This window comes from Phalacrocorax carbo, chromosome 10, assembly GCF_963921805.1.
Source record: "Phalacrocorax carbo chromosome 10, bPhaCar2.1, whole genome shotgun sequence".
NCBI classification, from domain to species: Eukaryota; Metazoa; Chordata; class Aves; order Suliformes; family Phalacrocoracidae; genus Phalacrocorax; species Phalacrocorax carbo.
Window position 1 is genome coordinate 13,938,150 of NC_087522.1, and position 21,662 is coordinate 13,959,811.

General features: G+C 43.2%; 1 protein-coding gene across 1 annotated transcript in view; it reads left to right on the plus strand.

Moving 5' to 3' along the window:
* The first annotated feature begins 214 nt into the window (after window positions 1-214).
* USP7 (ubiquitin specific peptidase 7) overlaps window positions 215-21,662 on the plus strand; it is a 73,146-nt gene continuing 51,698 nt past the window's right edge. The window contains exon 1 of the mRNA XM_064461945.1: window positions 215-896. Within this exon, the coding sequence (XP_064318015.1) occupies window positions 815-896 (82 nt within the window). The 5' untranslated portion in view covers window positions 215-814. The remainder of the gene's footprint in view (window positions 897-21,662) is intronic.

The following is a 21,662-nucleotide window of genomic DNA, read 5'->3' on the forward strand; positions in this document are numbered from 1 at the left end:
GCGCAGGTGGCGGCGGCCTGCAGGGAAGCCGCGGCGGCGCCCGGGCCCAGCCCCGCCGGCCCCGCCTCCCCGGCCTCCTGTGGCGGCGGTGGCGGCTGCTGTTCCCGGGGCGGCCGCGGCGCTGCCTCCCCCCCGCTCGCTCCCTCCCTCCCTCCCTCCCCGGCTGGCTGGGCTGCCCCTCATGCGGATGTGACATTTCACGGCGTTTACCGCAGCCGCCATTTTGAGACAGAGAGCGCTGGCGGCGGCGGAGCGGCAGCAGCGCGCCGGGGCACAGGCAACGGGGGCGGCCCGCGGGCCGGGAGCAGCGAGCCGGGCGTCAGCCAGCGGCTGTGCCGGGGCGCTGGGGGGGGCGGGAGGGCAGAGGAGGGGCCCTGCGGCGCCTCCCCGACTTCGCAGCGCCGGGGATACCTCACCGGGGGAGGGGGAAGCGCCGGGCGCCGCCGCCGGGCCCTGACTCCTGGTCTCCCGTCCCCCCCTTCCCCTCCTCCCGGTCCCCTCCCCTCCGGCCCCCGGGGAAGCCGCCACCCCCGGCCGGTCCCTCCTCCCCACCCCTTTCCCCCGACCGGGTGCCGCCGCCGAGATTGGGCGAATAGCGAGCAAATACGTGCGCGTCTCGCTGCCTCCGCCGGCTGCCCGCTCCCTGCCCGCCGGAGCCCAGCCGCAGCCCCCCGAGGCGGGTGCCCCTTCCCGGCCGCTGCCCAGGCCCAGCCGCTCCTCCGCCCCTTCCCCTCCCGACACAGGCCCGCAGCCCCCAGCGGGAAAGGCCCAGGCCGCCGCCGCCGCCGAGGCAGAGCCGCAGCCCCAGCCCGACATGAACCACCATCAGCAGCAGCAGCAGCACCAGAAGCCCGGGGAGCAGCAGCTGAGCGAGCCCGAGGACATGGAGATGGAAGGTAAAGCTGGGGCCGGGCAGGGCCCCGCGCCCTCAACTCTGAGGAGAGTTCCCCCCCCCCCCCCCGTCCCCCTGCCTACTCCCGGGGCTGTCCAGGCGTCGCGTCCCCCTCGGGGCGCTCCCGTCCTCCCTCGGCCGTAAGCACGGCACTCTCCCAGCCCTCTCCCCGTGCTGCGAGCAGCGGCGGCCGCAGCTTGCCCTTCCGTGCCCGGGCGTGGGGACCTCTGCCCGGCCGTGCTCTGGCGGGAGCGGGGGCACGCCACCTGGGAAAAGCTGGGGCGGTGAGGAGCGGTGCGGGGCCGGGGGGGACTCCGCAGGAATTTGCATCGCGGGAGGGGGAGGGCGCGCGGGGAGTGGGGTGGGGGGGTGGGGTGGGAAGCGCTGCTACAAAAGGGGACCTGCTCCCCCGGGGCGAGGCATGCGGCCGTGAACCGGGACCCCCGGCCCGGCGGGCACCGGCAGCCTGCAGCCCGCCGTGTGGTGAGCCGGGGGGGCGGCGGGGGCGCGCAGCCGCGCCCCGAGGGGGACCCGTCGGCCCCAGGGCGGGAGGGGGCCGGGGTCTGTTTCAAAGTAGTTCTGATTTCGGGGGAGGGCTTTGCCTCCCGCGGGGAAGGGGACGCGGCTGTCCCGAGGGCTGCCCGGCCCCCGGGGCTGCCGGGCGGCGAGGGGTGGGCAGCGGGGCCTAGCCCGGCCCGGCCGCCGCCGGCGTCCCCCGCTCCCGCCGGCGGGCTGAGCGGTGGGCTTCAGCCTGGCCCTGCCCGGGGCCGTGCGGGGCGGCGCGGCCCGGCCGCTCATTGTATGCAGGCAGCCACGCTGCTCGCCATTTTTAATTAACCCTTCTCGGAGGGTTATTTACAGAAGCCGCTGCCGGCCGGGCCTAGCGCGGGGTCGGCGGGCTGCGCTGACCATGTGTAGCGCCTGCACAGCCCTCGGCCCGGATCCTGCACCGTCATGCAGTTGCGCTGGTTTCATAAAGGAGGCACTACATTTTCAGGCTTGTACCCTGCTCCCGTCCGGTGTAGTCTCCAATGGTGCCTTTAGCGTTGTTTTTTTTTGTTTGTTTTGTGTTTTTTTTCTTTGTGTTATTATTTTCACACGCCCTCCCCCTGCTTTGAACAGCACCTTCTCTCTGAATTCAACGACATAAGATTATTTTGGGCAAATGTACAGTGGGATTTTGTTCCCTAAGGAAGGGTAGCCACGGTACGCGGCTCGTACAGATGGTATTTGACTTGGAGGCCGAAAAGACCAACTACCTAAATACCGTTTAGAGTACCTGGCTGTGAAGATGCCACTTCTGTTACAACCATTTTAATCATCAGTGAGATAAATATTCGCCAACACAAAATATTTTGCTTGGAAACTGACAATCCAGTTAGCAAATGTACCTTTCTGCTAAATAAGAGCCATTAAAACCCAGAGGAGCAAAGGTGTGTTAGTGGAAGCTTGTCACAGTGACTGTGAGATTGCATTTCAAGATTAGAAGGTCATTATAGAAAGCTGTGCGTTCCTAAACATAAATCTCTATTTCAGAAAATAGTAGCTAAAACTCATTTACTATTGGAGTGGCTATTTTTGGTTTTGTTTTACAGAACTCTTCAAACTGGTGTTTGTATACTGTGTGACAAATACATAAAAGAAGATAATTTAAAATACACCTCATGTTATTATTTGTATTTATACAAAGAAATATCTCGTGGGTTATATTTTCCAGCAGATTGTTTGATAGGCTTTAGCAATCTGCTTTTCTTCAGTATCCTTCTCAAGTCCTTTAGAATATTGACTGTATTTAGTGTTTTTATTTTTATGGGCTTGATGTTCTGCTGTGCTGGGCATGCTGTGAAATGCTGAACATTTTTATGCAGTTTAGAGGTGTCCTGAACTTCTCTGGATTGCATCCCCTCTGTCAGTGGGGATCCAGGAGTCCAAAATACATGTGGAAATCCCTTTGCGGGTTGTGGAAATCTTATGCTGTTGGTTACTGCCATTGGACGGGTGAGGAAAGAGTCTCTGTGCATGTCAAGGTGGTGACACTGAGAACACAGTGCTTTTGAATCAGATTCTGAAATTATTTGAGATCTGTTAGGTTGCATGCAGCTGATGCAGGGCAATATTACGAACTTGCTAATTTGTGAGAGTTAATAGAACTGTCTTTATGCAAAAACAAAACCAAAAAAGTTTAGCCTTTGGAATGTTTTTGCTGGATTTTTTTTCTTGAGAAATGTGTTAGTTTACAAGATTGCAAAGATTGGATTATTGCTAACTTTTATTAAAAGTTGATGCCATGGGTGTATATTCAGGTAATGTGTAAAACAATGTTCATCATCTTAATGTATGGGTGTTTGTGCTTTCTTGAGAGAGATGCTTTCAAGCAGTGAAGAAAATACTTAGTAACATATAGTTAGCTTAATTTTAACATGGACAGAGTAGTATCGGATGCCATTCTTCAGTGAGTGATCATGTTAGATTTAGGAGGTATGTGAAGAATGCACAGTGGAAAATTGCACATCTTGATTTTGAACTCTGAAGGTCCGCTCATTCTGTGTACAGCTATACTAGATGAGCAATTTTTGATGAGTGAAATAACCATTCCAGACATAGTAACAGAAGTGTGGAATCAAACTCTTTAGAGTTAAATCAGAGATGGTATTTCGAGTGTCTGCTCTCGTGTCCTTGTTTTTCTCCCTTCCCTTTCCCTTATGACTAATTTACTCTTCCTTGATGACCTTATGGACACTCTGTGTAAATAGAAGTAGTACTAGGCAGGGCTATCAGGCTTCACGAGAGAGGAAGGTATTCCCTTTAGAAAGGAAAATTAACCTCTGCATCATGAAGGAAAGAAGCAATGACAGCCTTGATCAGGTGCAGGTACCCGCTCAGCAGGGCCAGGTGTGATGCAGGCCTACCTACTTGCAATACTTAGCTAGAACGTTGTGGTGTTACAAATCACCTCTTTGTGTATTTAGTCTTCTGTTACCTGTGGATGTTGTCTGTAATCAGCTTTAGCCTAACTGAGGCTTGGCAGCAGTGGTACATGGATAGAGAAACTATAAATTTATGGGAACTGTCAGAAGAGGTGTCCCCTTGGCTGAAGGCAGGTGCTCCCCTAGCTGAGGGTACTGTTGGGCAAACAGCGTTTGCTGTTGCTGGTTTTCATCTCATGTGCCTCGCCAGCGGTTGGGCTAATGCACCTTTCAGTGACTCTGAAGTGCTCAAAATTAAAAACAAAAAGTGGGGTTTAAAAATGTAGTTCAGGTTTTTAATTTGATTCACCCTGCAGTCCCATTTAGTGTTGTATGAATGTGGGGAAGGTTTGGCATTTGGGCAGGAAGAAACAAGAAGGTCTGCTTGATGCTGGCAGTTATCTGGCCAAATTCTGTCACTTACTAGTCATGGATTTTGTGTGCACCCCTTCTGCGTTGCTGCATAAAAGCATGGGATTCTGGCTGCCGTGACTGCCTTTGGGCCAGAACAGAGTGGGAGTGTGCAGGTGAGCTGTTGGTGCCTGAGTTTTAGATTAATTTGCCACTCGCCACCCCAAATTGTTAATTTTCCTGTAGGAATTCTGAAGAGTTTATTTGTATGCTAAATAAACTTAGTGGGGGAAAAAATAGTTTTTCTGTACTGTTCGTAGGGCAGGTAGGTTGCTTTATCATGCAAAGAATTATGGCTGTTTAGTTGCTAGTGACTTGCTATATAAAGTGTAATTGAATCCAAGTCCCGATACTTTTTATATGCTTTCTCTGTAACGTCTTTTCGCAAATGTGTCTGAACTTCAAAGAACTTGGCTTAATACAAATCTACAGTTGCATATTTCATAAAGTTCTTTCATGGAAGATCTCATTTGCAGCTTATGAACTGTAAATCTCCCTTTCTTATAGTTTGAATCTGGTTTTTTGTAGGTTCAGTCTTTGCCTGTAGTTACATACGCACATATGTGTGTTTTGCATTATGGAAGTTTCTTTTCCAAAGTAGCCAGCACAAACTTATCAAGACGGTATCGTAGTTCGTGAACATGCAGTGACTGGTAGTTCAGGCTGCACATTTGTGTTCCCCTTGTGTTAGCCCTGCAGCCTCTCAGGCAATGCCATGTTAACTTTTCCCCTAGTTAGGGCAATTTAAAGTTGAGATTTGAATTCCAGGTTAAATGATGCAAGATACTTACAAAGAACAAGAAAAAAAACTTGACGCCTGGGTGTGTTTGTGAATAGTTTAAAATTGCATGCTTCTGCACTTACCATGCAAGTTTGTGTTGCTTGCTGTTCATTCCTGTTTTGCTCACTAATGATGGAATTTACTAGATTTGTGACCCACTGTGTGATACTGGTCTCAAGTACATAACTTTTTTTTTTGCCTGTCCTCTGAATGCTTACTTCCCTCTCATATTTTGTCCCCATTAGTATTCTCAATTCCTAGCAACTTAATATCATTTGCATACGTAACATGGTGTTCGTGCCTTTTTTTGCCTGCTTCCGTGCCTTTCTCCTGAAGACCTGTATCCCTCTTGTTCCCCGAGCTCCTTTGCTGTCTTCTATATTGCGTCTAGCCAAGTTGTGATAAAGTGAGGCTGTATGTTTGAGAGGAGAATATGCAGACTAAATTAATCATATGACCGTGGGTATCTGCTTGTTTATATGTTATTCCTGCCCCTTCCCCTCTCCAGCCTTGAAATTTTTCCATGAAATAGGTGATGCTCAAGCAAGAGGAGTCTAACTGAATTGGTTTCATTGCTGCAGAATGATTTATCACAAGGAAATCTAAATAGTGCATCCAGCCTGTAGCAGCTAAACCAGTTTAACCAGTACATCTTGCATGACATCATTTGATATTTGGGGTAAGGGTGAAAATGAACTGGTTTAGAGCTTGTGAAGCATCCAATTTTTCTTAAATGATAATACATTTCAAATAGGATATTGTTTGCTTTAGTTTGTGCTTTGAGGTGTCTCAGATCAGTTGCTTTAATTTAACTTTGTATCTTGTGGCTGTAAAGTGTTGGTTGTGAAGGAGTAAAATATTAAGTGGCTTGCAAGATAGGGCATTAGTAATCCAAAGCAAGAGTGCTTTTTCCCCCCTCAAATACATATGTATATTAATGTATGCAAAATCCGCTGTGTGCTAGTTTGACATTACTAGCAACAGGATTAACAGTTATTATGAAGTGTCTTGACAAGTAGGATGGGGGCTGGAGACTGGCTATCTTATTTGTGAAGTTATTAAATATACAGTGTTGTTTTCTGAAACTGTTTTTATTGGTCACTTAAGAAAATGCATTTTGCTCTGATGATTTTAGCAGTTTCATTTGATACACTAGCAAAAAGCAAAAGTACACCTAATCAGTGGCAGTGGCTGTAGCATAATGTATCTGTGCATATTGTTGCAGGCTTAGATTTAACACATTTTAATGTTTCTGCTAAACCATTTTTTTTTTTCCGCTTGGCTTACTGATTGTAGTAAAACAAGCTCTGTAAGTTTAGAAACACTGAATGGAGTTTGAATGACTTGCCAGCAAAGTGAAGAATGGTCAGCTTGGAAGTTATGTTTTATTCTGACTTGTATTTGCCTGGTTTCTCCAGAAGGCTGAGATTTTTGTCAACTAGAAATAACTAAGCTTCTGGAAATTAGTAGGTGGATTTTGAAAATACTGAAACTGTACTGAATATTTGCAGTTTGGGGAAGACAGTGTTGGTCTTTTACCATAGTGCCTAGGAATCTTAGGGATTCTCTTCAGTCTTCAAATATGTGTTTATATTCTGGTTTACATGGGACTTAACACGCATCTAGAATAACACAGCATGATTGTTCAGCGTAACAGCATGTACAAGTTTGTGAAGCAAAATCTCTTAAAAATACAGGCATTAAAACTAAATGATGAATTTTGATAAAAATAAAAATCTGATGTAATCAGTATAGCTTATCTCAGTTTGTGTTTTTAATTGCTGTTTGGCAGTTGTTTTAAACACTACCGGAAGAAGTCATTTCTGACCCATTTAATAGTGAAGTTCTAAATAAAACCATCATGCTTTGTAGCATCAAACATCTTAGGAGAACAGTATGTTCGGTTTCTGCAAACCTGGAGTTCTCCCTGACTGCAGGTGTAAAGCGAGCTCCAGAGTGACGCCACTCAGAGACAATGTGCCAGGAGCGTCCTATTTAAATTGGGGAAGAGAAGACACTAGAACCTCAGCTTATTCTTATGTATATGCTGGTATGTGGAAATAAATAGTCTTCCAGGCATCCTGAACATCTTGGGGTTTTCTGGGTTGAAACGAGCACCCCGACTTGCACTCCAAAGCATATTGCAAGCCGAAGGAAGACAATGTGGATAGTGAGCTGGAATGTCCTAGGAGAAGAAAGTTCAAAATAGATGTTATTTTTTTGTAGCAGTACTGCAGTGTTTTGCACCCTAGGAGAGGTGATGAGTGTTTTTTAATACAGTCACACCTCTTTGATATGAAACACCATAAAAGTGCTAGAACACAGAACTTGGAGCTTTGTATTTTGTATGTTAAGGGATTGAATGCACTCCGGTAGAACTTGCTTTAAATGCAGAGGTCTGTGAAAATTCTTAAGGTTGTTTTTTCATAATTTCCCTTTTCCTAGTGTAAATAGGAAAGGTTGTGTAGGAATATGATTTGTGTTTACCATAGCTCTAAGCTTGGTCATCTGGTGATTTCACAAGGTGCAACTGCAAGGATGTTCTTAAAAATGCGGCATCTCCAGCTGTGCATGTGTGTTGTTGTAAAGATCTAAGGAAAATTTTGTTTTAGAGCTCTAAATGTGTTGTTTAACAACAATTGGATGAATTTTTTGTTGAGCTGTGTTTAAAAACAGAATGGTCCTGTATTTCCATAACAGAGATTTTTTCCTTCACGTATGTTTCAGAGGGTTATTTCCTAACAGCACTGATACTGTTCAGCAGGACTTTGACGGAGATTTTGATAAAAATATGAGGGTGCAAATGTCTGTTAAAACTTGGCAAAGGTTTAAATTCCAAATCTGTCTTAGTGGGTTAATATTCTTACTGTTAAATAGATCAGGGATGAGTGGTGTAAATTTGTTTCTTAAAACGGCTAATTTTTGAATTAAAAATCTATAGACTGTAGTAAATGTTTTAGTAAATGAATTGGTACATATAAAGAGAAGGGAAATTACATTTTTAAGAAAAGAAACTGACTTACCAGTATAAGATCAATGTGTTAATCTGTGATTAGGTAGGAAATTTTGGCTGTAAAACTTGCTTCTGAGCCATGAAAGTACGGGATAAATTATGGACTACACTTTCAAGTCTAGGCCATGCAGTGGTCTGCCTGCACCCTGGAGCATCTCATGTGTGGTTCTCTAGGCCTGTGGTCCCTCAGGCCCCAGCAGCAGCTCAGGGCTGCTCTGCAGGGGGAAAATCTGACCTCCCAGCTGAGGAGGAAGCCACCCTGCACAGGTGCTGGGGCCGGCATGCCACCCCATCTTGTTGTTCACCTGCGCAGTTTAGGCCTTATCTCTTGGTAGAGGATGAGGACTTTGGGGTAGGTGTTTTAAACTTGCACATGTTCTGCAGTTCTCCTGTTGTGCTGGACATGGTTGCAGTGGCAGGGGGTTGTGACTTGTAGTGGTAGGAACATTCTGGTTTGCCGTTCTTAAGGTCAGGAAGGTTGGCCACCCTGTGCCTGGGATCTGTATTTTCATGCATTGCTATTTTATCCATCAGCTGTGGTAGGGACCGTTTCTGATCTGGTCCTATGAGGCTGCTCCAAACCCTGTATGTCTAGAGGAGTACCTGTGTTGAATTGCACTTATTTAGCACTAAACAGTTTTTGGACAGTAACCTGTTGCATTTTTTGTCTTGACAGTCTGTGATTACTGGAAAAGAATGAGGGGATTAAAAAGTGTTTCGGGAATGATGAGTTTCCTTTTATTTTTTTCTTATTCACCACTCCCTCTCTTTTCCTCCAATCTAAAAATACATTTTGTTTTAGGCCGTGAAGGCGGAGTTGGCAATCCTAGTACTGGGGCATGGTGGTTTCTGTATCATCTTTGGATTTTTTCAAGAACAGAGATTATTTCATTTGGAGGCGGGGAAGAACTTAACATTCTCCTTTCTTGCTTGTAAAGCCAGGCAGCTCTCCTGATGCAGCCGACTTTATGCCGTTGCTGTTTGGTAGTGGTGAAATACATCTCAGTTACATATCACTGGAATATTTCTGGTAATCACTATCAGGTAACAATTTTTAGACACAAGTTTGCCTTCACAGCATGTCTTAACTGTTCCATTTAGATAAATGGTTGGTTTGCTTCTGTTAGATGTTCAAGCTGACACTTGGATGCTGTTGCATGTGTTTACAGGCTTCAAGTCCTAAGACAGTTTGAGATGTATATTTTTTAAAGGAAATCTGCTTAAGCAGGGGCTGTGTGAACCCTCTTTTATTGTTTATTAAATCAAACTAGGGATAGTTAGATTTCCTTCTTCATTGGGAGTAGCAAGGAACTGACCTCTGCTAAAGAACTTTTCACTTGGTTAAGTGCTAGTTGCTTAATAATATTGAGGGTGAATCTAATTTCTGGAGAACAGTAGATAATATTAGAAGTTTGAACACAGAGATAATTCAAATGTGTCTATAAATTATATGAATTAAACAGTGGGTCACAAGCCACATGTAAAACCTGCCTTGCTAGTAGCAATTACAGTAGCATTGTTTCACAATTTTCTTCTGCTTTCCTTTCCCTCTTCTCATTCTTCCTGTGTGGTTTTTATCTCCTCTGTTTCAGTCTCTTTCAGATACTTCTTGGACTTCAACCCTGCACCAAAAAACCAGTCCCCTTAAAAACTAGTGTAACGCTTTGCAGTATTTCTGTCATGCCATGAAGGTAGTAATCATAAACATAAGTTTTGGGGGTTGTGGGGTTTTTTTGTTTTGTTTGGTTCCCCCCGCCCTTCCTTCTTAAAGTGCCCTACAGCTGAGGAATTAAAAATAAGCAGCAGTAAAATCTAACCAAAATCTGCCAGAAATTGAAACTTAACAGTTTAACCACAGGATTTGACAATAATTGTTTCTTCAAATGTATTGCTTCAGTTCCATTTTGATTTTTAAGATATTTTCTTGTTCTCAGCAGATTTGTCTTGTTCTTTTTAACCTGTTTTGTTCATCAGGCTTATGCTTTGTCTCACAACCTGTGCCCTGAAGTGTATCATCCAAAGTAGGAGAGGGTTGATGTGGGAGGGATAGGGTCCTTACTGGAAAGGAATCCTGGGGTTTCCTTCTGAAGGAGGGAAAGCTGTGCTGCAGCTCCTTTGCCTTACCACTGGAGCTCTGGTGGGGAAACTTTCTTGATCTTGATAAATGCACAGATTAAGGGGAAGATTAATTAGAAGGTTGCACAAAAATGGATCTCGTTTCACCCGTGTCGGTTGCCTGTTCATAAGCAGTCCTGTTAATCTGTGACTTTGTTCTGTCCCCTCTGCTTTGCTGGAGACATGTAGTGAAACTGGTGGGTTCTCCAGTCCCTGCAGCTGAACAAAGAGCTGAGCTGGCTCTGGCAAAGAGCAGGGTGTAGGGGTGTGAATGAGCCTGGGGACTGGGCGCGTTGGCATTGCCACTGAAGAGATGTGTGTGGAATTGCAGCATCTGTCTTCAGACTTTGAAACTTGGGATAAAAACACTTCAGCTTTACTGGTCAGTGACCTCTCTTGATGGATTAAGAAAGCATTCTAACTAATTCTTTAAGACCTTTCAGCAGCCTTCAATATAATGGACTGAGAGGTGTTAACATTAATGCAGTGAGAGACCGTGCTGCACTCAAGTGGTTCTCTTCAGTATGTTTATCTGTTGGTTGTCTTACAAATTATGCGTGTGCCAGAAGCGTTTGTATAAATCCACATTGCAGACTACTAAGGAAGATGAATCAAAATTTAGATACTTCATGACACCTCTGAAGAACAAAACTGAAATCAAATGCAAGAGAAGTACTTGGTTGCTTGAAGTACAGCATAGTCAAGGTCTGAACGTGAGCCATGGGAGCCTTCCAAATTCTCCTTACATGTCCAGATGTGCAAACACATGCTTTTGCTAGCAAAGTTATACTAGCAGCACTGAATTCAACCCTGAGCACACCTTCAAGGCCCATTTTATTCAAGAATATTATTATTGTTACCTAGCGTTTGCTTAAATTAATATAGTGGAAGCCTACATGCAGTTAGCAGGTGTGTGTGCTAGACATCTCTGGACTCAGAAGCATCAAACATCTCCTGCATCAAAGGAGTGTCTGTTAGCTAGTACGGTGTCAGGTGGCTGTGCTGTGCTGCAGTCCAGCTGAGAGTGGTGCCTGCAAGAAAGAGGAGTCTAACCCAAAATTGAGCACAAGCTGCAGGGAAGGTCTTGCATTTCGGTCTGGTCACCAGGCTTCATTATATCAGATGACTTTTATATGCTACCGGAAGCCAGAAGAGTTTGTGTCTAGTTCACTCTAACACTGTTAGAGAGAAGAGCTATCTTTTAGGGCAAGTTTTTTTGACCTCTCTGCCTCCCTTTTGCCTCCTCGCTTGCACTGAGATAACTGTGTGGAAGCACATGGTAAACGAGATGAATGAATTTAAAATAACTTCCTTATTTTGGGTTTATTTTTAACCTAGCTCAGTTCACTGGTTTGCTTTATTGTTTGGCCCCACAAACAAGTGGGTCAGCTTGACTGAGGAGGCAGGAGGGAGGAAAATCTCTTAAGCCATCATTAACTTCTATAACTTTTTTTTTTTTAACTTTCCCAAGGGCCTTTATTTGACACCTGGTCCTGTCTCCCCCAAGAAATGCAATAGGGGATAGGGCTGTAGCAAAGTTCCAAAGGTGAGTATCAAATCCAAGCTTACAGAGCTCTTAGTGCAGACACATGGTTTTACCATTATAGAAATCGAATGTTCAGATTCAAACCTCTTCTAGGGATGAAATTGTTCCCATTGCAGGTCTGCTTCTGAATGTCCTCTTTGTTACTTTTTTTTGCACAAGGGTATTCCTTGTAGCTAAAGATAGTCTATTACATTTCCTAACTTGAATATATACCAGAAGGATCTTCAGCTTTCTCACTCTATGAAGTAGGTTGCTATTTTCTGAATTAAGTACCTATTAAAATCTCAAACAGTTACCTCAAGTCATAATCTAAATGTATTTGTTGGGGTTTTAACCTCCTGTCCAAACTAGCTTTTCCTCATCACAGTGATAAAAATTTCCACATTCAGACCTGGAGTTGGTGCTTACTGCAGCTGTTCCATCAGCCAGGCTCACTGGTCAGTGTAATGGTCCTTATTTAAACAGGAGCCACTGGTTTCTGGAATGTGGTTGGATCATACAAGTTTTTAGTAGGTCTATTAAAAGAAATTTCAGAGTTAACCTGATTCCTAATCTGGAAAGTTTACAGGAGAAGATGCGTGAAATTTGGGTCACTTTAAATTCAGCTTCAAGTATACCTATTGCTATTAGCATCGTGTTCACAGGTTACGCTTAAGAATATAAAACTGGGTTAGTATTGACTGGCATAATACTAGGTAGGGTCAAGCTGGTGGAGCTGGAGCAAAATACTGGCAGAGATTAGCTGGGCTAATGTTAATTTTTGACCTCTCATTTTTAATATACCTTGAAATGCATGTTAACCACCTCAGTTGCACGCTTCAGTAAATCAAAAGATAGGTGTACAGTAAAAGTATTTGAAATTCTGGCAGGATACAACTTTCTAAATAGAGAGATATTTGTGCTTTCTGAAGTAAGACTTTTTTTTAAAGTAGAATTGTTGAGCAATTTATGGGTCATTTCTACCCTAAATATGGACAGTTGCATGAAAAGCTAGCCAAACACTCAGTGTTACAAACCTATTTTTCATGGTAGTGTTTCCACATTATACTCAGAAATGTGGGGAGGGCATGTTAATTTGGTAACTTGCTTCTCCAGTGGGGATGCATTGCACCCCCATAGCCATGTGGTGTACCAGGCCAGTTAATCTCACCACTGTCCTGTTACTGGCAGCACTCTTTCCTTGGGAGCAATCTCCCGGCTGGGTGACTTGTGGGGATGGCAGAAGCTTGCTTTATGGCCCTGTGTTTCCGAGGTGAGGGGGTGCCTTGGAAGAACAAGCTTTGAAAAGTAGGTCACTACTTCCAAAAGACTAATTTTGCCCTACCTATTGGTCCAGTTCAGAAGAGCACCTGGAGAAGTGGGCAGCTGAGAAGAGTGCCTTGTTCTTGGTTGCAGCCTTGTCTAGATGCTCTTTGGACCTGAGCAGTGGAGAGGCTGGAGGGGTATCTGCTCCTTTTCCCCTGCAGCCACTGAGATGGTGTGTTAACTGCCTGCCAGGCAAGGAGCGGCACCAGTGCTCCGATGGGCAACACTGAATTTTTAGTGGTGTATGTTGATTTCAGAAGTTCGGCTTTTATTCAAAAGATAGCTGTATACTTGGTTGTATAGAGGTGGGCTTGAATTTTCTGGGAGCTGGAATGCTTTCCTCAACCTACCGTATTTCTCTCACGTAATTTCACTCACTGAGGTCTGTAACTTAAGTCGTGTTGTTAGTTGAGTGTATGCAGCTGCCTCCTGGATCTGCAGAGAAATTTGGACTGTCCTCGTGATATTAATCAGCAGCAAAAGCTATTTTAAAATTATATATTAATGGTAGTTCAGTACCTGGACATACCTGAATAATTTGGTTAATGGCCTACCCAGATGGTTTAACCACTTGCTGTGTTGTAAGATTTAGGAGAAAATACAAATTATTGTAACTATGCCACTTGTAGTGGTCAGAAATACCTTCTTGCCACAGAGCTCTACCCATTCTTTCAGATGTGTTTTTCAAGCAACAATAATCAAATATAAGGCTTAGAGTTAAGTTGTTGGAGCTGTATTGAAATGCATGTTAACATTGCAAAAAGTTTAAAAAGCACCAGTGCAGGTAGCAGTACAAACCACTGGCAATAACAGCTCTTCTGTGTACATGCCGTGGTTTCCACTGATACTCTCTCTACTTCTAAACAAAATTCAGTCTAGTCTTGAAAATGCTTAATGACATAGAATTCACACTTATGGTCTAGTTTTTCTTTTCTGTTTCCACCTTAAGATGAAGCATCAGGAGGGTTAAGAACCTCAATAAGCAGAGATTCTGATTGTTGGGTGTTGAGAAACTGTACTGCTGGCACTTGGATTGCTGCTAGATAGATCTCAGTCTGAGATCTGGCCAAACCAAGGGCACTAGTATATGAATTAGTGTAGGGGTCATTTTTTTGATCCCAGATAAAGTATTAATCTAAATTGACTACTGTAACAATAGTATCAGTAACAGTAAAATAATACTAAATACTGTAAATAATACCAATACTGTTGTTTCTGATTTCCTCACTTGTGGAACAGAAAGTAAGAAAGCTATATCTTGTTTGAACCATTCTTTTGCCCGTTTGCGTACTTGTTAAAATTGATAACAGAAATCGCATGGAAACTGCATGTCCAGCAGGCTTTTTTATGCTCAAAATGCTATTCCTCTTAAATATTTAATATTTGTACATGTACAAAATTAAATGGTAAAATAAGGTATAAAATTATCCCTAGAACAGTAGTTGTAACATGCAATTAATGCAGCACAGGCAATGCTGTCATGTAACAGGAATTTGCCACTTAGTGCAAGCTCTTAACTTCAGCTGTAGAGGGATGCCCTAATTCTGGAGTGCTTTGGACACCGGTGTCTTGAGTTTTAGTTTGCATGTGTGCAAATGGATGGAGGGGTGCATTTAGTGGTGGATCTGGAATAAGCTTTCCTTTTCCACAGTGGCTGGAGCTCAACATTCATGTAGATGTTCTCTGTACAGCTCAGCAGGGTGAGTTCAGAATTGCTGTGCCCAGGAAGGAAGGTTGCAGGGATTTGAAGTGTGCTCAGACTTCAAGAATGCTGGATTTTATTAAGTGATAGGGAATAAGCACTGTTGGCATTGAAATTCTTACATTTATAGCCTTCCTGTTTGCTCGTGAAATTCATGGAGTTGGTTGCTAATAGCATTTATAGAAAATAATTAAAATAATTCCCTCTGCCCCAGAAACTTTAAAAACAAATGTGGCTGTGAACACTGCATCTATTAGGCAGGTATGGTGGCAGAAGCAATTGTAAAAGCTAAAACCAGGTGCCTGTAAGATATATTGAAAGGTGTTTCTCTTTGCTCTGGGATCACTTACTCTGTGTCAACAGTTTGAAGCAAACATTTTCCTTTTCAGAGAGGGTGGCATTTGCTGTGGTTTGCTCAATGAAGGAACACTTCTTTTGTTGCGAGTTGTGCGACCCAACAGTAGTGGGTGTGATATTTCCCCTGCGCATGCAGTCTGGTCACTGCGATAGACTTTCTCTCTCCTGCCATACGGCTGCGCATGGGTTAAGTCCCAGGGCCTTGCCTTGAGAAGGGAGGGGTATGAGGAGATCCTACAGCTTGATAGAAGTTCTCTAATAAAATCCCAGGGACCTCTAGCATCCCACAGATTATCATCTGGATGTTTAGTGAAGTTTCTTGCTTACCCAGACTGTCCAAGCCAAAGGACAGACATCTACTCACCATATCCCTTGTCTGTGTCTCTCTCTTTTTGGCCTGGTGGGGTTTCTTTGATCTTAAAAAATGCGCTGAAAGTGTATAAACAGTAAAATATCCACAGGGACATTAAAATACCTGAATTAGAGCGAATCAAGATGTGTATGTTTATTTTAACATTTTTATGGTCAAAGGATGTAATGGGGGGAGTGTATCTGCTAGGTAAAAATCTACACAGTGTATTGTCTGATGGGTTTTGTGAACAAGCTTAAACAGGTAAAGACTCTTCTGTTAGATGTGCACAGCTAAATTTCCTTTTGTGTAGTTTAGCTGTTAAAAGTATGCCAGAGTTGTGTTACCACCCTGATAAACACAGCACAGTGGTACTTGTAGGCACCTGTTTTTTGTAGGTGAAATAACTGAATGTTGTGTCAAAGGGTTGGTTTGGTTCTTTTGCTGGTCCGAGTGCTGAGTGCCAGAGTGCAGTTCCTCCTCCTTGATTCCTTCCAGCAAATAACCATTCTCTTTTCAGTCCCAGTCTGTTTTGTCTTTGTTTTTTTTTTTTGTTGTCTTTTGTATCTTTTCTTAAATTCTTAATTGCAAAAGCATGACATGGCATTCTGTTCCTTTTTTCCTGAAAGAAAGTTTCCCCTTTCAGAAGGAGAAAGGTATTGCTGTATGGATAACAGTTGCAGTTAAATTATTACAGTGTCTAGTAATTCTTAAATCCTGGTCTTATTCTGAATTCGACTGATAACATCTGGAGCTCGTTTCAGGTTTGGGTCAGACCCGACTGTAATGACATTTAAATTGGAACTCTGTGCTTCAGTTCCTTCAGTTTGAGGTATTAAACAAATAGTGACTTTATTTGAAGGTTTCTCATCTAAATGCGCACCAGTTGCAATACTTGGTTTTGGGTTTTGGGTTTTTTTTTGTGTGCGTGTGTACTTTTATTTCTTAAGCAACACCTCTTAAATTGTGTTCTCTCTGCTTCTGAAAGGAGAAACATCCTTAAGAATTCTTAATTGAAGTTTTTTGTTGTTGTTGTTAAAGAAGGTCTGGAGCTGAGGAAGTGCGAGGAATTTCATACTAGACAGTTTGTGGTGTACCTGTATATTTGGATTTATCTCCCTCTTTGCCCCTGTGATCTGCTGCCAGGCACTGTCCCATGCTCACCCCCCTCCAAGGAAAACTGTTAGTGGTTTTAAAGTAATGGAAAAGTAGTCCAGGAAAAAGAGGAAATGAGATGAGGATCCAGTAGTGGGGAGGACTAACAAAAAATCTGCTTTTGCATGCTCCAGGGGTATACTCAAAACACTGAGAGCATTTGTGGGATGAAAGCTAGAGCAGGAAATGTAAATGGACTAGTTAGAGCCAAAGAAGTGTGAGTAGTGAGGGCTTCTGTGAGTTTTTTGTGGCTGATGATGACACAGGCCACAAATGCTACATTATTAGAGAGAAAAATAGAGGGTGGGGAGAAAACTTAAGGGACTTAAGGTTTTCCTGAGACAAAGGAAGAAACATTCATTGTCAATAGAATAAGGAATTTGAGATGCAGCTTAATTCGGTGGTGATGTTTATACCAGCTTCTAGCCAGAGGCAAAGCAGGAAGGCAGTAATTAATTTTTGAAAGTCCTCAAAATTTGCTTCAGATGAGTGGTGCTAGCTAATGGAGCAAAAATAGAAGTAGTTGGGAAGATCTGCTGGAAAGAATAGAGTATTGAGATTGGGAGTGTATTTGTGGAATTAGGGTGTTTTGCAGAGCATAAGAAGGATATAATTCACTGGGTGTCATGCAGTAGTTAGCTGTTCTAAAACACATTTTCAAGTCTGTTTTGTTGCCTTTATGCTCTAAGAATAGTTGACCAGAAAGCTATTGAAATACTGTGTGAGGATTTGGCTCACAAAACAAAAAATAAAATGTGATATGTACTAAATAAGAAAGTAAATACACAACAAACATGAGCAGTGAAGTACAACTTCCTCTTCAGAATGTAATTTTGCTCAAAAATGTGCTAGTTATAACTGCTGCCACATGTGAGGTGACTGGCTTTCCAAAGAGAAAGAAGAATTTTGACCAACTTGTTTTGTCTCCCTTTTCAGGGAGAAACTAATTTGGGTGGTTATTTGGGGTGGTGACACATCAGAACATTAATGAGAGTGCTGAAATATGCAGGAGCCCAGCATGTAAAATAAACCCTATCTGAAGCATCATCCCTATACCCTTTATTCACTTGGTTGCACTGCAAGATGAAATCTAAATTACATGGGTGCAAGGTCTCATTTCTTGAATGTGTCTCTCAAATTTCTGTTTCTAAAATAGTTGTTTGCATGATTTGCATAAACCACGTAGTTTTGAAGCTTGCAGCTGCAAATGTTACCATCTGATGTACGTGGTTCAAGAAGCCCTGTTGGTGCTAAAGAATTGTTTTAAAAATGATTGCTGCTTTACAGGTGTTCCAGTAGAGGAGTAGTTGTTGTTGTTGTTGTTGGTATTCCAAGTAGCTTAATTTTGGAGACTTGAATTTAGCTGTTCTCAGCTAGTGCTGGTATGGACAAATATACTAGTTTGCCTCATGGATTTCAGTGCATTTGCGTTACCTTTTGAGGCTAGCTTTCTCTTTCAAAACCTATGTATATTGTTTTCTCTAGAATACAAAGTATAACTTCTTTTCTGATTATGTTTGCACAACTAGTATATGGACTTGGCTACATGGTCCTATGGCAGCCTTTTTGGCACCACAACAACTGGTTGGCTGTTGAACACCTGAGCAGTTAAACAGGAAGAAGCTTTTTTTTTGTGTCACTTCTTAAAAGTTCTCTTTTGTTGTCATTTAAAAAAGTGACTTGAAATTGCTGACCAAAAAAAAAGAGATAAAATTATCAGTGCAATGCTTAACTGAGGATTATAAAATTCCTGTTCTGCATTATTTTAAGAATTCCTTGGTAAATAATGGACGCTAACCCCCCAGATTCCATATGTTTTCTGTATAAGCAGTTTTTCAGCTGTGTTGTTTGTTTGAAGAAAGTTGTTCTTTATGTAGACGGTATTAAATAATTGACACAGTTTAGTGCTAATTTTAGTGTCTGCTAACATTTGGATGTTTTCAGTACAGTAACTTATATCTCCAAAGCAGTAAAGAGAAGCTGATTTTGAGAACATTTTACAACAATGATCAGCTCTTTCTCAGAGCCTAAATAATTATTTCCCTGCATTAACACTTGGGGGTAGAAAGGTTGCTGTCAGAATGGAAAGGGAAAATAAAGGTTAAATCTTACTTAGAAATGAATGTTGAGGAAAGCATAAACTGCTTTGGGTCCTAATGGTTCTGTTGTCACGTCTGAGGATGACTCTTGGTTAAGTCCTCTGTTAAGGCTTTTTGAATTATTTTAAAGACTGCTAGTGTTTGTGCTACGAAGTAGGAGAACACAGGGTAGCCACCTGGCAGATGATTCACTAAATTAAGGCTGGTCAGAAATGTAATGGCAGTGGTTTCTTGGGAGTGTCCAGACCTCAAAATCTTTGTGGATACTCAAGCCAAAATGGGGACACTTCTGATGTAGGGAAGGAGATTTCTGTGCCAGACAGGAGTGGGATGGGGTAAACCACTAGCTGTGAGCCTCTTGCGTGTTCCAAGCCAGGGACACCACCAAGTCCCCTGCTCCAGCTAGACAATCCTCCCACATACAGTCATCTTCTGCTTGTCCTGTTTTGCTCAGTAAAGTTTTTTGTAGAACATGGAACAATGCTAACAGATGAGGTTGGAAAATTGAGCTTACTAAGTAACAACCTCAAAAACTCCTGGGAACCATGTCTTTCAAGAATTTGGGAAACTGGTGGAGAATAGAAAGCTCTGAAATCTGTGTCTTGGAGAACAAAAAAGCAGTTTCTTGTCCAGCTCATTGTAAAGCATGCCATTTGAAAAAGGCATGGGTTTTGTTTTGCTCATTCTCTGGTTGTTAATTTTAGATAAGAGCATAATTACGCCTTGTTAATTACAGTGAAAACAAATGGTAAAATAAACTCTATAAGTGTAGACTTTTTTTTTGGTAGTAGGAATCACTTAAAATCATAGCTTACCATTATGCTTGAAATGTATGTGTTAATAAACTTAAACAGCAAAAACTGAATTTTAGTATTAAATGATGACTTTGCCAGCAGTGCTCCTTATATTGCTGGGAGGAAACAGTAAACATTCCTCTGTTACCAGGATGTGCATGTGTATTGGTTCACATGAAGGACTTAACACACACAAAAACCAAACAAACAAAACACCCACCCCCCCCCCAATACAAAAACAAAACAACACAAACACACCCCACCCAGAAAAACCCAAACCTCACCCAACCAAACCTTGAATGATTTAATTGTTGTCGTTTTCCCCACGGTTAATCTAGCTTTGTAAAAGTGACCCTGACATAAGGTTAGGGTTTATCAGCCCTGGGCAGACCCACGCTAATTGGTTCAGCGCTGCGCTTTGCTACTGCAGCCGCTAATCTGCGATGATGCAGTTCCTTGTGCGGCACGCTCAAACGAGGAGGAAGCTGTCAGAAGCACCGACGCTGGGCTGGGGGGCGAAGCCATCACCTGTGGTTGGTGTAGGGCTGGGTGGGGAGCCCAGGGCGGGTCCTGGTCCCTGTGCCGTACCGTGGGGATGCTTCTCAGCAGCTGCAGTTGCTCTTTTCCTTGAAGTGGAAGACAAGCATGACTTGGGTGTGCTCTTATTTTGAATGCAAAGTGCTAAATGCTTCTGTGATAAGCATTTTTTTTTCCTACAGTAAAGATTACGGACAGTAAAAAATTGTGTTCTGAGTCAGGAGTCTTGGATTTTTTTTTTAAATCCCATTCATTTTACCCTATTTTTTATACAGTGTGAACTTCAGGCTGGTAACAGGTTTTTCGGTATGAATGTTCAAAAGCTTCTTACAGAAACTCTGCATATCTGCATAAGATCAGCCACCCTGGATTGAGCAAAAACTGTGTTTAACCTGGTGTCTTGTGTCTTGAGGGCTGTCAGTAGCAGATGCTTAAGTTAAATGTTAGGGCAGGGGAGGTATGGCAAGTTCCTTTCTCTGCTGTGTTCACCCCGAGGGACTCTGAGCCTGGCCAGGCTGCCTCTGCCTTTTCATTGCTCCTGATGGAATCTTCTTCCATTCATTGCTTTGCCTTTGGAAGTGAATGGGGAATAATATATGCTTTGTGTGTAAGTTCACTGTGCTTCTGCATCTTGAACGCTGAGTGCAGCCTGGTTAACAACCTTGCTTTTCTCTTGCATCTTAAGAAGGTGTAGGAGAAGTGAAGAAGTTACGAGGAAAATAAACATGGTAAGAGGTATCAAATGGCCACTGTAGCAGTAATGACTAAGTACAGACTCAGAAGCATCTGGCCCTAGTGCTGTGGATGACTGAGGAAAGATGTTCTAAAAGTCCAGAAAGCACAAGTGGCAGGAGAAGGTGGAACAAGAGTGATGTAAGACCGGAGAACATGGACTGTAACATCAGAGAGCAGGTTGAAAACAATAAGAAAAAGAGTTATTTTGTATAACATCGTTAAACTGTGGCACTCCTTGCTGGGATGTTGTAAATACTGTTTTGCAAAGTTGGGGCACATGTTCATAGAGCATTTTGAAATGCACAGACACCATCCGCAGATCAGGAAATCCCAGAGCCCTGAGATGGGGGCCTGGGAGGGTGCCTTACAGCAGTGTCCCTCCCCATTCCTGTTCCCTTCAGCCTGTCAGGGCTTCCCTTGTTAGCCAGTGCTGAACCTGCATGCGGTGCTTTGTGGATCTGTTTTGCACTAGTGCGGCTGCCTTTGAGCCAGAGGGAGCTGGGAAGGTGTCTTGGCCTCCACAGCATCTTCTGACAAAACATTTTGTAACCTTCAGAAGTTTCACCTGCGGCATCGAAAAGGATTTTGTGTCCTTCAAACTTGCATTCTGGTAATATAATGTAAGCCCATGGTATCGTAAGTATTGGAAAATAATTTTTCTCTCATGGGTTTTTTTGTTTGGTTTTTTTTTTTTTTTCATCTGTGCTATTCAGGATATTTGTCTGGCATATCCTATCCCCGCTTAGTCACCTTTCCTCTGAAGTGATTATACGTAGTCTGTTTTCTGGGTCCTCATTCTTAACCCATTAATGTATTCTATGAAGAAATCAAACCAACATGCACAGCAGGCTTTATTTACAGTTCTTTCTTTATAAACAGTATCTATCTGTTCCCATGTTACAGTT